The 14,769-nt window shown below is 61.0% G+C and overlaps 1 protein-coding gene across 1 annotated transcript; it reads right to left on the bottom strand.

Annotated features, from left to right (window-relative positions):
• Window positions 1–2,075: 2,075 nt before the first annotated feature.
• On the bottom strand, window positions 2,076–10,491 carry CREB3L3 (cAMP responsive element binding protein 3 like 3). Its single transcript, XM_065422281.1, has 9 exons — window positions 10,357–10,491; window positions 9,682–9,979; window positions 8,077–8,195; window positions 6,542–6,679; window positions 5,680–5,786; window positions 5,252–5,320; window positions 4,796–4,880; window positions 3,440–3,536; window positions 2,076–2,419 (listed from the first exon to the last, which is right to left on the bottom strand). The coding sequence occupies exons 1-9, from the start codon at window positions 10,489–10,491 to the stop codon at window positions 2,076–2,078; spliced, it is 1,392 nt and encodes a 463-aa protein (XP_065278353.1).
• Between the last annotated feature and the right edge of the window lie 4,278 nt (window positions 10,492–14,769).

The following is a 14,769-nucleotide window of genomic DNA, read 5'->3' as shown; positions in this document are numbered from 1 at the left end:
TGGTGGAGCAGGAAGCCGCGCCAGGGGAATCTGCAGGAGGAGGGAGCCCCCTCCCCACGGTGCCCTGCCCGTTCCCCATGGGGCTGATTTTTCAGAGCCTCTGCAGCTCCCATTGACTTGGGTGCTCGGCGCGTCTGACAATCCGGTCAGAGGGAGAGTGCAGGGGAAGCGTCCTCCGGGGCGGGGGGGAGGGGGGGGGTGGAAAGCCGCGGTCGGTCGGGTGCTGGCCTTTGGCCGTCCCAGTGTTGGCCAACCCCGTATACCTTCCTGGTTCCACCCCCGCCAAACTCCACAGCCGTTTCTTCTAAAATAGTTTATTAGGAGACGAAAACTCAGGCTTAAAAAAAAAAACAATCCACACCCCCGCCCCCAAACACAGAGAAACACCAAATATCCCAGCATCCCCCGCTGCCCCCCCCCCGCCATGCGGGCCCCCCCTGGAGAGAATCGCAGCGTGTGCCCCACTCTAGCCAGGGACACAGGCTGCCCTGGCACCAGCTGGATTTCGCCAGGGCCGCCCAGAGGATTCAGGGGGCCTGGGGCAAAGCAATTTCGGGGGCCCCTTCCATAAAAAAAGGTTGCAATACTAGAGAATACTATATTCTCATGGGGGCCCGGCGGGGCCCGGGCCTGGGGCAAATTGCCCCACTTACCCCCCCCCCCCTGGATTTCGCAGGCCTCCCTCTGGGGAAGGGCTCTGAGACCCTAGGCAGGGTCAGTCGCCACCACCTCAGGGGTTCTCCCTATGCCTCCCCCCCAGGATATTATCCTGGGGACTAGGCTCCCCCGAGGGAAGTGGGGGAGGCACTCAGGCGGGGCTCACGCTGCCTTGCTTAGGCGATTCAGTTCCAGCATCTTAGCCCTGGCGTCCCGTCGAACTGCGCGGCCCGGGGCCCTGGGCACATGACCTCAGGCAGTGTCTCTCTCTCTCTCACACTCACACACACACACACGCACAGCTCCTGACGCTTTCCCTCTGCCTGGCGGCTAAGCCGGATCCCAGCACGGGGCCAGGTGCGGTCAGTGCTGCTTTGCTGAACTCAGGAGCAAGCTCTCGGCTCCTGAGGGGTTGTGCCCCCCGGGCTGTGCCTGGCCATTTCAACTCCCCCCCCCCCGGAGAGGCAGTGCTAGGAGCAGGCAGAGCCCGACCCCCGACTCGCTTGCACTCCAGCCCCCTAGCCAATGTCCCCGGGGCCTTCGTTGAGTATGAACCAGCTCCCCACACACTGGGGAGAGCAACCCGTGGTTTTCCAGCCCGTCCCCCGCCATTTTCACAAAGGGCCCCGCTCCCCCTTGCGCCTCTCTCAGACAGGATCGGCTCCCATTGGGAAACTGCCCGGTCCCCTTCCCCGCTGCCTCTGGATCCCCCTCCTCCCCCCAGCCGCCTGCAAAGTGGAGCTGCAGGGCGGCCCGGTTTCTGCCCACCTCCCCGGGCCTTTGAGGGGATTTGGGGGCTATGCACCCAGAGGCCACGTGCCGTGGGGCCGGGAGGGGACCGACCCGTCCCTTTCCTGGGCCGCTCTGTGCAGGTCCCCAGCTCCCCTCCCCAAGCCGAGGGAGCACAGAGAAGAGACACAGATGTGGGGCTGGGGTGGACGGGCAGCGCTGGGATAAACGTCTGCAATTCCCAACGGGCGTCACCGAAAGGGGGGAAGGGGCAGGAGAGGAAGGGGAAATGTCAGACAATTCGCAGGGATACCTCCCAGCCCATGGAATCTACAGGGGACCCGGCGGCGACCGTGCCCCAGCCCAGGGGGGTGGAAGGCTGGATGGGGGCCGGAGAGCCTTGTTCCCCTGCAGCTCCGGGCTGGGTGAAATGGCAGCTGCCCAGGGGCCAGGCTCCCCTCCCCGGCGATTGCTGGAGCCTCCGAGGAGCCAGCTGCCCCCCCCTCTTTTGACCCCCTTTCTCTCTCACTCTCCCACACACGCTCTGCCCCACCCCACCCCGGGCAGCCCCCGAGGGCAGCACTCCCATCAGTGCCCGCCCCCCCCCCGGCCGGGGTCCTGGCCAGTGGCTCCCGGCCCTCCCGCTCACGCCGTCGCTGGCCGGGCACGGGGGAGGCAGCCGGGGGCGTTCACAGCTCCTCGGCCGGCTCCAGCCGCACCTGGCTGGGCTGGCTGGGCTCTGTCCAGGCCAGCGAGGCCGCCATGGGGCCGTCGTGACGCAGCCCCTCCAAGTCCGAGTGTCCGTCCTGCGGCAGGGCCCCGGTCCCGTTGGCCTGGGGAGCCTCTGCCCGGGGCCTGGCGAGCGCCTGGCTGCTGAGGAATTTGCGGAGGACTCCCCGGGGCTCGCCCTGGGCCTCGCCGGCGTACTCCGTCCACACGGGATTCTCCGGCTCCTGGGGGCTCTCGGCGCCGTCCTTCATCAGGGCATAGGCCACCCGGGAGGAGGCAGCGTTATGGAGAGACCTGGAGAACACTGCCACGGGGGGACGGAGAGGGCACAAGCCCAATCAGTGGGGCGTCTCCCAGCGCCAGCCGCCCAGCACCATTCAGCAGTGCCCCTCCGCCCCGCCCTTCCCCCACAAGTTGTGAGAATCATTCTGCACCCCATGGTTCTTTACAGGGCACGGAAATCGCTCCACCCAGCACTACCATGCAGCCACCTCTGGGGTGGAACCGGACATCTGCATAACAGTATATGGCAATGCTGCCTCGGGATCGTGTCCCCCCCCCCCCCCAGTGCTGAAATGCAGCCACTTCTGGGGTGGAACCGGACAGCGTAATAGCATACGGCAATGCTGCCCCGGGATCGCGTTCTCCCGGCGCTGAAATACAGCCACCTCTGGGGTGGAACCGGACATCTGCATAACTATACGGCAATGCTGCCTCGGGATTGTGTTTCCCTCAGTGCTGAAATGCAGCCACTTCTGGGGTGGAACGCGGCGACTGCTTAACAGCTCGCAGCAACCCCGCAGTGCTCTGCGGCCCCAGGGATTAAAAAGAACCAATGTCTAGTGAAAGCTCCATGGGGCATTTAGGAAGGCAGGGCTACCCAGGTTGGCATTCAGACTGCAAAAAAAAGTGCCAGGGGAATTTTTATTAAACCAAATTTTAATGTAAAGCCCTTGGGTTTTACTTTAATTGGGAAGACGGCAGCTTCCCAGCCCAGCCCCTGAATGGGGGGGCGGGGGTACTGCCTGTGGACAAGGACTTAGCTTTAGCCCTGCTTACCCCGCCACCGATGTCATCTCACATCAGTATCCTCCTGGTGTTACATACTGGGAAACTGAGGCACGGACCTGGGGACAGTGCCTTGGTCACCCAGCGAGTCATGGCAGAGCCGGGCTTGAAAGGCAGCTGTCCTGTCTCCCAGACCTTAACCACAACACCGTCCATTGCCAGTAGGTCTGTGCAGGACCCCTGAGCTCCCAGGGAGCAGCCGGCATGTAGTGGACCCCTGAACTCCCACTGCATTCTGCACATTACCAGCACGTACCTCTCACCGGCCCAAAGTCACCTTCCGGCTCCGCTTTATTGGGGGCAAAGGGGCTGATGGAGGGGAAGACGATCAGGGCGAAGGAGAGCAGCAGCACCTGCGAGTCGGAGGGAGAGAGACGTCAGCTGGTCCCTCCGATAGTCATGGTCTCCTCCCCCCCCCCCCGTCTGTGGGTTGGGGGGGCAAGAGTAGGGGAACTTGGGTACCAGCCAGAGGACCTACTTCAACTTCCCTAGGGACACTGGGAGCAGGTCATGAGTCTGTCTGTCTTCCATCCCCATTCATACCACAATATCTGTCTGTCTGTCTGTCCGTCCATCCCCATCCTCAGTCTGTCTATCCATCCATCCATCCATCTCCATCCATACCCCTCTGTCTGTCCATCCAGCCCCATTTATACCCCTCTGTCTGTCCATCCCTCCCCATCCTCTGTCTGTCCATCCGTCCGTCCATCCCCATCCTCTGTCTGTCCATCCATCCATCCATCTCCATCCATACCCCTCTCTGTCCATCCATCCCCATTTATACCCCTCTCTGTCCGCCCATCCCCATCCTCAGTCTGTCTATCCATCCATCCATCCATCTCCATCCATATCCCTCTGTCCGTCCATCCATCCCCATTCATACCCCAATGTCTGTCTGTCTGTCCATCCATCCCCATCCTCTGTCTGTCCATCCATCCATTTCCATCCATACCCCTCTGTCTGTCTGTCCGTCCGTCCATCCCCATCCTCTGTCTGTCTGTCCGTCCGTCCATCTCCATCCATACCCCTCTGTCTGTCCGTCCATCCATCCCCATTCATACTCCAGTGTCTATCTGTCTATCCATCCATACCCCCAATGTCTATCTGTCCATCCAGCCCCGTTCATACCTCTCTGTCTGTCTTGCTCGCTTTCTATCCCCATTCATCCCACTTCTCTCTGACTCTCTATCGGGCCCCATACACTCTGTGATGTTTGTCTGCCCGCCTGTCCATCTACCCTTCCTTGCCTGTGCCCGTTCCCGTGGTATCAGAGCGCCATCCTGTGGTCAGCAGCAGTATGTGTGTGTGTGGGGGGGCAAAGCTCCACGGAGCCAGACCATGACAGAGCCCACCCCCAACACAGAGGCAATGGCAGAGCCGGGGGTGCTGGTGCAGCCCCCAGCTGCTGGTGCAGCCCCCAGCTGCTGCTGGGCCGTACCCCTCCACAGGAATAGGGGGTCTCATGGCTACATGGAGGCAGTGGGGGGAAAGGAGATGGAGGGGGTCCAGGAAGTCTTGCCCAGCAGAGCCCCCTGCTCCCCTAAAGCTAGGCCCAGCCCCCCTTGGAGGCATCAGCAGAGAAGGGGGCAAATGGCGAGAGATCTCCACGCACCGCGATGCAGGTCCCCGTCTGGGCGGCTTTGTTAGTCGACTGCACCACGAGGGTCTGGAGTTTCCTCAGTTGCTCCAGGAGGGACCTGGATGCGGAAAAGACCTGGTCAGAGGCAGGCGCTGAAGGGGGGAGCACTGCCCCCCATGGGGCCCCAGGGGCAGACCCATCCCTCGGGTTCTAGTTAGAACTAGATCAGGTGGCAGGGCTGAAGTGGGCGACTTGGGCCCATCTCTGTTTGCAGCCCCGGGGCCAAGTGCAGGGAGCCAGCCTGCCCTGATGGCCGAGGTGGGAGCTAGCAGGGCCATCTCCAGGGGGGCTCTGGGTAACTTTCACTTCCAGGAGGGCTGGGGGAGGCATCCCCTGGGCTCTCTTTGCAGCCGGATCATCCGGTTATTCAGGTTAAGGGGGAGACAGCCAGTGCCCCCATCCCCCTGGCAGCAGGGAGCTGGGACTCACGAGTTCTGCTTCTCCAGGTGCAGCACTTTTCTTTGCAGTTCCTGGTTCTGCGCCGTGCAGGCCGACATCCTGGGGGGAGAACCGGGAGGAGGCGTGAGCCGGTGGCGGGCTGAGATGGGAAAGGCGGGGGCAGAGATGGGACATGGGGAGCAGGGCTGAGATAGGAACTGGGGTGGGGGCAGAGACGGCTCCGTGGGGCAGCGCTGGGTGGGAACTAGGTAGGGGCATGAAGCAGGTTCCCGTCTAGAGAGAGGACCCGAGCCTGCACCGCCAACAGCCCAGCCCAGGGGCATTGTGCCCCCGTGGCCCAGCGGTAAATGACTGCACGAGGGGCAGGGCACCGGGGAGTGGGGCCCAGAGCCAGCCGGCTCCAGCCTGAGGCAGGCAGCTCCTGCTCGGATGTGCGGAGAGAGTGGCCGGGGTCTCACCGGCTCTCCAGCCCGTCGATATATTCCTTCTTCTTCTTCCGGCTTTCCTGAGCCGACTGCTTATTCCGGATCTTCCGGCGGATCTTCTTCAGCACTCTCTCCTCGTACTGCCGGAGAGAAGGGCAGAGCCTGGACCATGGCGCTGGGGGGGGGGGGGGACTCCCCGACTGGGGTCCTTCCCAGCCCCACAGCCCATCACCCTGTGACCCCGGAGAATAGATACTACTGTGCGCCTCTCACTGGGGGGGCTGGAATGCTCTGCAGGGAGCAGTTACCTGACCCCCCCCCACCAAGATGGGAAACTGAGGCACCAAGAGGGGAGGGGACCTGCTCAAGGCCCCCCAGTGGATAGGACCCAGGAGTTTTGACACTAACCAAACTCCCTTGGCTGAGATGGCCCAGCAGGGAGCACAGGTTCTGGGGATGGCGAACAAGCCGGCCCCGCCACTCTCCCTCCCCTAGCCCCCAAGGGCTGATCTCTCCTCTGTGAACAACCCGCTTCCCCCAGGGCCTGGGCATCCACCAAGATCTGTCCTACAAGCCACCCCCGTGGCCCATTCACTGTCCCTCACTCCCACCCAGGCTCCTCCGCTGGGGTCCAATTCAACCCTGGGATGAGCGAGTACCACCACACCCCTGGAGTCGGTGGCACTGCCGTGGCCTAGATCTGCTCCAGGAGCCAACAGCAGACCAGAACCTACGGCTGAGTCCACAATGAGCCCAGCAGGGACCCCCATCCCATGGGCCCTCCATGCCCCCAACCCCCTCCATGACTACCCCGCTGGCTCTCCATGTACTGGAAGGATAAGACTCAGCTGTAAAGGTGACCCAGGGGGGATCCCGTCCCTTGGCCTCTCCTTACCTTGGTGAGGGGCAGCTGGGTGGGCAGTGCGACCCCCTCCTTGGCCAGCAGCTTCTTCTCGTCCTCTGTCAGCACCAGCTCCTGGCAGTGCCCGTGACTTTGTCTCAGCAACACTGGGGTCATCAGCTGCTGCTGCTGCTGCGTCAATGGCACCAATGTGTTATCCCTGGAAGCGCCTTGCCCCCTGCCCCCCCCCCGGTTCTGCTCCGAGAGCCCGGCCACATGGCCATCCTCCCAGCTGGGGGGACCATCCCAGGGGGCAGGGCAAGCCCACCTGACCCCTCTGCAGACCTCAAAGTGAACCAGAGATTTTGGCAGGGTCAGAAAAGTCCAAGGCTGCAAGGTCAGGATTGAGGGGTGCTGTTGGGGGTGGGGGGCAGGCCTGGAAAAGCAGAGATATGACGGGAATGGACTCAGGTCCTCAGGCACTGCCCCCAGTGGAGGACGCTTTTCACAGTCCCTGCTTGTCATCTGCCCAGCCCCGACCAGGGTTATCTATGCTGAACTTTCAAACCCTAATTAACACACGCTTGGCCCAGTTTGCCATTGCCCTGCAGCTCATGCTGTTGTGTACAACAGGGCACAGGGGCTGTAAAATGCCCTGCTCTGCTCTGGGGACATTTTACATCCCTTTGCACGGGTGCAAATGACTGCGCAAGGTGCAGGGCAAGAGAGAATCGGGCTCTTTGGACCTGACCTTCTGCAATCCAGTAATTACAGAGCAAATGGGGAAGGATGGATGGAGAGTGGATGGGAATGGATGGATGGATGGATGGACAGGGGGACAGGTGGATGGATGGAGGATATAGAGAGGTGGACGGATGGATACAGTGAGATTGGGGAGGATGGATGGATGGACAGTGGGTGGGGACAGGTGGACAGATGGATGGATGGAGAGTGGATGGGAATGGATGGATGGATGGATGGATGGATGGATGGATGGATGGATGGACAGGGGGATGGATGGATAGTGGGTGGGGACAGGTGGACAGATGGATGGATGGACAGACGGGGGGGACAGGTGGATGGAGGAGGGGATGGATAGTGGGTGGGGATGGGTGGACAGATGGATGGATGGAAATGGATGGATGGACGGACGGGGTGGCAGGGGGACAGGTGGATGGATAGTGGGTGGGGATGGGTAGACAGGTGGATGGATGGGGGGATGGATAGTGGGTTGGGATGGGTGGACAGGTGGATGGATGGAGAGTGGATGGGACTGGATGGATGGATGGGGGGGATGGATAGTGGGTGGGGACGGGTGGACAGATGAATTGTCGGATGGATGGATGGATGGATGGATGGATGGATGGATGGATGGATGGATGGATGGATGGATGGATGGAAGGACGGGGGGATGGGGAGATAGATGGGGGATGGATAGTGGGTTGGGATGGGTGGACAGGTGGATGGATGGACGGAAGGATGGGGGGACAGGTGGATGGATGGGGGGATGGATAGTGGGTTGGGATGGGTGGACAGGTGGATGGATGGAGAGTTCCTGGGGATGGGCAGGTGGAATGCAAGGCCCTCACCATCTCACAGTTGTTGGACAGCAGCAGGTCCTTCACCGTCAGGGTGCAGGAAGCGGCGATCTGAGTGGGAGCAGGCAAGTTGCCACTCTTCTCCGAGAAAAAACCAGGATTCCACATGTCTGGGATGAAGGACAAGGGGAGACGGGGGGTCAGTGTGATCAATGCCCTGGGCCAGCTGACCGGCTTCTTGCTCGGGGCGTTAGCCCTGGTGTCCGGGCCCCAATCCACTCCACCCCCTGAGTCCCCTGCAGGATCCCCCTCGCTGGAGTCCTGTGGGCCTGACGCCTCCTGCTTGGCACCCGGACTCATCGCCGCCCCCGAGCCGGGCTCCTCCCGCGCCCCGTGAGAGCGAGTCACCAGACGACACAGGGTGGAGGCTGACGGAGCATCAGGCCCTGAGTGTGGAGCTGAGCCTGGGACTTGGGGCTCCAGCTGCCAGACCCCCACCCCCAGCTCCCCCAACCAGGGCCGCCCAGAGGATTCAGGGGGCCTGGGGCAAAGCAATTTCGGGGGCCCCTTCTATAAAAAAAAGTTGCAGTACTATAGAATACTATATTCTCGTGGGGGCCCCTGCGGGGCCCGGGGCAAATTGCCCCACTTGCCCCCCCCCCCGGGCAGCCCTGCCCCCAACCTGCTCTGGCTGCAGGTTCCTCGCTGTGCCAGGGCTGGCTGCAACCAGCGGGATTTACCGCCATCTGCTGGTGACTCGGGGTGTTACCGGCAAGATCCACTCGCACTGCAGTTCCACGCTGGACGGGCTTGTGTGCTCGGGAAGGACCGCTCAGCCCCCGCGCACAGGCTGCGTGCGCACCCGTCTGGGCCCCCCCCCTTCGCTCCCCCCCCCAATTCTGCACCCCAGGCTCCCTGCTGAGTCCCCCTCCCAGCTCCCTTCACCTCAGGCTCCCCACTGACCCCCCCAGCTCTGCACCCCAGGCTCCCCACTGACCCCCCCAGCTCCCATCACCCGAGCTCCCCACTGACCCCCCCCAGCTCTGCACCCCGGGCTCCCCGCTGAGCCCCCCCCAGCTCTGCACCCTGAGCCCCCCCTCCCAGCTCTGCACCCCGGGCTCCCCACTGACCCCCCCCCCCCAGCTCCCATCACCCGAGCTCCCCGCTGACCCCCCCCAGCTGTGCTTCCCAAGCTCCCCACTGACTGACCCCCCCAGCTCTGCATCCCGGGCTCCCCGCTGGGCTCCCCACTGACCCCCCCAGCTCCCATCACCCGAGCTCCCCGCTGACCCCCCCAGCTCTGCACCCCGGGCTCCCCACTGAGCCCCCCAGCTCCCTTCACCCTGGGCTCCCTGCTGAGCCCCCCTCCCAGCTTTGCACCCCAAGCCCCCCGCTGATCCCCCCAGCTCTGCACCCCAGGCTCCCCACTGACCCTCCCCTCCCAGCTCTACACCCCGGGCTCCCTGATGACCCCCCCCAGCGCTGCATCCTGGGCTCCCCACTGACCCCCCCAGCTCCCATCACCCGAGCTCCCTGCTGACCCCCCCAGCTCTGCACCCCAGGCTCCCCGCTGAGCCCCTCTCCCAGCTCCCTTCATCCCGGGCTCCCCAATGAGGCTCCCCTTTCCCCCCACTCCAGCTCCACACCTGAACTCACCGAGGTCTATGGAGACTTCGGCCTCCCGCAGGTCAGCCCCAGGCAGGCTGGGAGCGGACTGGGCCTGGGAGGACTCCTGGTAGGGGTACGCCGGCTCACCGGGCCCCCCATCTGAGTAGCCCCCCGGGCTGCCTGTGGGCACGTAGTGCTGGGGGCTGTCGAGCTGGTCCGAGTTCGGGTCCTCGGAGATGCCGCTGTCGCTGGCTGCAGGGGACCAGATCGGGGAGTCGGAGCCGGAGTCCCCCGAGCCCAGGATGGAGCTGAGGAAATCCTCGTTCTCCTGGGCACCGGGCAGCTGCTGGAGAAGAGACGGAAATGAGACCAGGAGACGAGTCACCCACAGGAGGGGGAAGCAGGGCATGGATGGAGCCGGGCATTGGCCTGCCCATGGACACGCCCTGCCAGAGCGTGAGCCAGCCGGGGGCCGGGTTGGGGGCTGGGACTGGGGTTCCCGGCACTAGTGCATGGGGTGGGGATCCCAGGGCACCCAGGGGAGGGGGTGGGGACAGCCTCCCCCTCCCCACCCCCGGCACTAGTGCACTGCATGGGCGGATCAGTCAGTGACTTGTTGGCCTCCCAGGCAGAGGGAATGCCTGGTTGGGAGACCAGGCCGGTTTTTCCCTCGTGTGCCCCTGCCTCCCCCGCTGGCCCCGGCTTTGGGGGAGGGGAACTCACACTCTGCTCTGGCCCGGGCCAGCCGGCCGTGTGGCCCCCGAACTCCACGTTCCGGAGGACCCCGTCCTGTCGGTCAAAGAGCAGGTCCAGCAGCTCCAGGCTGTCAATGCTGCCCATTTGGCAGCTGGAGGCCATGTCTGCTGGGGAAGAGACAGTACCATAAGGCCAGGTCAGTTCCCTGGGCACCCCGGGGTGCAGAGCTGGGGATGGTCTCAGCGGAGAGCTTGGGGTGCAGAGACCTGGGGGGGCTCAGCGGGGAGCCTGGGGTACAGAGACCTGGGGGGGCTCAGCGGGGAGCCTGGATGCAGAGCTGGGGGGGGGGGTCAGTGGGGAGCTTGGGGTGCAGAGGTGGGGGCTCAGCGAGGAGCTCGGGGTGCAGAGCTGGGGGGGGGGGGGCTCAGGGATATAGTGAGAACTGGGATGGGACAGCGAATCCCTCCTGCCCTGCTGTGACGAAGTGGGACTGTTCTTAATGTTTCCTCTGAATACTGTGTGGGTGCCTCAGTTTCCCCTATGCATTTCTTAAGTCTCTAGGGGGTGAGATTGTTGCAGAGCAAAGGGCCAGTGTGCATAAATCACCGACACTCTGTCTCCTGGCAACAAATGGCCAGGGGCCCTTCCCCCCTGCAAGGAAATAGCTAAAGGTGAACAAAGAGATCAGGTGACCTCCTGGCCCGGGGAAAGAGACAAAGCCCAGAGGAGGAGGGGCTGGAGGGGGTTTCAGTTGGGAGCTGGCTGGGGACGGGGAGTGAGTGCAGACGGGGGTGTCTGGCTCGCTGGGCCCCAGAATGGACCCGGCCGAGGGGTCCCGTTCGCTGGACCGACAAGCTCTGTTTTAGACCGTGTTCCTGTCATCTAATAAACCTCTGTTTTACTGGCTGGCTGAGAGTCATGTCTGACTGCGGAGTGGGGGTGCAGGACCCTCTGGCTGCCCCAGGACCCGGCCTGGGCGGACTCGCTGTGGGAAGCATACGGACGGGCATATGCTGAATGCTCCCAGGAGGTGAAGCCGTGTGAGCTTCTTGCCCTGAAGACAGTCTGCTCCGAGGGAGAGGAGGCTCCCCAGAGTCCTGCCTGGCTTTGTGGGGAGCAGTTCCAGAGCATCGCCCGGGGACTCCGGGACACCTGCCTCCCCTGGGGAATCATCTCCCCACCAGCTCCTCTTCGCTCTGTTTCCTCAGCTCGTTGCCTGGCAGGTGCCGTGTCCCCCCAGCCTTGGGATGGGGATCCCCTTCCCCGCCGGCCCTGCCCCCAGGCCTGGGAGTGGGGACGGAGTCCAAGGGGAGTGGGGAACATTCAGGTTCGTTCCCCTTCCCTCAGCATTGGCCATGGAGCCTAACCAGGCCTCACGGCTGGGTTTATTGCCTCTTCCTAGAATCTCCCCCCCGCCCCCGCTCAGCCTGACTGGAGCCACATTTACTGCTGGACTCTGAACCTCCAGCTTTTCTCCCCGTCTGACTCTCTGCGTCTGCCCTGGCTGTCTCCAGCAGCGCCTCCAGCTGGGAGGGAACAACATTGCAGCGTTTCCCCAGCGTAGCGTAGGCAGGGGCTGGCCCTGGGCGGCTCCCTCGAGGCCCGCGCTTAGGGAAAGACAGGCCACTATTTCCCAAGGGGATGAGTGATTCTGGGGGGCTGACTTAAGTCACCGTAAAGGGGGCTGCTTTTCACCTGCCCCTCTGACTGTCAGGCCCTTTAAAATGTCTCAGGTTGAGCACCCAAAGTTGCTAGTCACTGCTGAAAATCTTGGCTGTTGTGTAGACACAAAGAAGTGTGTGTGTGGGGGGGTGTCTGTGTCTTTGTCTTTGTGTGCCTGCGTGCATATGTGTGCACCAATACCCTCTAATGGAGGGAATCCAAACACCTGTCCTGTGTTTCATAGCCCCTATACTGCCAGCACCTAAGGGAGATTCTCCATTAGTTTAAGAGACAGGAAATGTCATTGCACAGCCGAGTTCTCTCCCCATTGCTATGCTGGAGTTCCCAGGGGCTGTGGGGAGCAGAGCAGGGACACCCGATAAGTCCTAAGTGACTGTGGTCTGTTCTATTGCTTTGCACCGCTCTGTTGGGCAGGGGTTGGCATTTTGATAGCTCTGAGCCTCCCTGCTCCCCCCATCTCTGACATGCAGGAGGGAGGCTCCTGGGCCAAGCTGGTGACTAATAAAGGTCCCTCCAAACTGCTCCAAGCATGAGGGCTTCACCCCGTTGGGTCCCCGGAGATCAGCAATTCTCCTCCATACAGCAGGTCTCTGGAAATGGGCAGATGCCAGACTCCCTCCTGCATGTGCCAACCCCACCTTGCTGAGCCCCTGGAGACGAGGAAATGGTGCTGGCAAATCTTGACAAAGTCTTGATTTGTTTTCATCGAAATCTTTTGCAGGTACCCAACAAATCAGTTCCCAGCCAGCCGTGCTCTGTAGCTATGAGGCCAGATTTTCAAAGGAGTTCAGCTCCCGTCTACAGGACAGATACTCCAGATCTTAACCCCCAGCTGGCCCTGTTGTGCTACAAAGCTCTTGTGAAAATCTGGATACTTATTTGGCAGCCCAAATGAGGAGTGGTGATGATTCATTTGTATCATACCACCTAGGACCCATTTCTTGTGAAAATTCTGGCCCTAAGAAACAAACAGGTACCAGCATTAATCACATTTTATAAGCATCAGATGAATATTCAGTGACTGGATCTGGACTCAATGCTTATAATGGAGATGCCAAATACCAATGGTTGATGGCAAGTTTGAAAAATATAATGAAAAAAAAAAACCACACCCCAACCCAAGGCAGACTTTCTAAGGTAGCTGCTTGAGTCTGGGTGGGAAATTGCTAATTAATACGCTATTAACAGCAATCGGTTGTTATTAAATCACTCTTTGGCCAGTGGACTTTTCTGTCCCCCTGTCCCGACCTTTGTCCTGTTGTTTGTGCGGCACTGATAGCCAAACTCAGGGCTGCTAGGAAAAGATACCAAAAGGACAGATTTCTGGAGGAATTAGCCCATGGACTCACCTCTGTCTATAGCCAAGTCCCACTCCAAGGGCCTCTGCTGACGTGGACTGGGGGTTCCCGGCGAACCCCGGGAAGCACTGGTGGCTGGGATAAGTCTTCTCTCTCTCTCTGCTTCTCCCCAAAGCTTCTTTCACTCAGTGGCAAAGTTTAAACTCCAACGGAGCAAGAAATAGCCTCAAGGATTGCAAAACCCACCCCGGTTCTGATTGGACAGTGGGGCAAAGGGCTCTATGCTGATTGACAGCTAGAGGGGAGCGGTAATGGCTGAGGGGAGCTGGGTAACTATTACCGAGATGTTTTTGTTGTTCTCCAAGCCAGGGTGGGCACTGGGCCCGGTGGTGCAAAGTCCCAGCCCGCCCCATTTCTCTGTGAACTCTCACCCACTTTCAGGAACGATTTCCCTTTTGCTAGACCAGTGCATCAGCATTAATCACATTTTCTGGGTGTCAAAAATAATTCCGGGGCATTTGGAAGATGTTGCCTTGGACTCGCGCCCTTATCTTATCCCGTATCATAAACACATGAGCTGCCTTTCCGGCCTTCTGAGGCCAGGGCACATGGCAGGACACCTGGATTCCTAGGTTCTACCCCCAGCTCTGGCCCTGACTTGCTGTGTGACATTGGTCCAAGCCACCTAACCTCCGTGCTTTGATTTCTCCACCTGTGAAATGGGGATAATGGTACTTACCTTCTTAAGCACTTTGAGATCGATGGATGTAAACCTCTAAGGAGTAGAAGGTTATTATCCTGGTCTGTCTTCTTCCTCCCTTGTTATTATCCTGCTCTGTCTTCTTCCTCCCTCAGTGGGCAGAATTCCCATATGGGACCAGGTGATGGAATGGGTGGAACTAACATCCTGAGGTGTGACCTGGCTCTTACTTGGACTGCCTGGACATTGACTTTAATGGGGTCACTCCAGATTTACGCCAGCATCAGTGACAACCCAGTCAGGCCTCTTGGCTCTGGCCTGCCAGGTGCCTATGGGGCGATAGCACTGCCGGAGCAGCTCCCCTGTAGCTTCTTCAAGCACATGAGTTGTTCTCCCCAGTAGTACAGCGGCTGAGCTTACCATGTTGCCCAGATACTAAGGTGATGGGCACACTGGAAATCAGAGGAGACAGGCCACGCGTCCTGAACTTCATAGAGCAGTCCAGTTGTGATGGGTCTGTTCCATGGCTGGCTGTTCGGCGAAGAGCCCTACGGCTAACCTCACCAGACAGGCAGCCATCCACACCAGGTAAGGCCTCTGGGAAGACTTTGAGAGTAGTCCCATGTAGAGCGCACTGCAGTGACGCAGGCCTGGATGACAGCAGCGAGGCCTGGATCGGAGTGAAGCGGTCCCGAACGCCCAGCTGCAGTTAATGTAAAACAAAGTCATCCAACAGCTACAAATTGCCCAGAGAAATTC

This window comes from Emys orbicularis, chromosome 24 (genome assembly GCF_028017835.1).
Source record: "Emys orbicularis isolate rEmyOrb1 chromosome 24, rEmyOrb1.hap1, whole genome shotgun sequence".
In the NCBI taxonomy this organism is placed as follows: domain Eukaryota; kingdom Metazoa; phylum Chordata; order Testudines; family Emydidae; genus Emys; species Emys orbicularis.
Note: the sequence above shows the minus strand (reverse complement) of the source record. Positions and strands in the feature narration are given on the sequence as shown.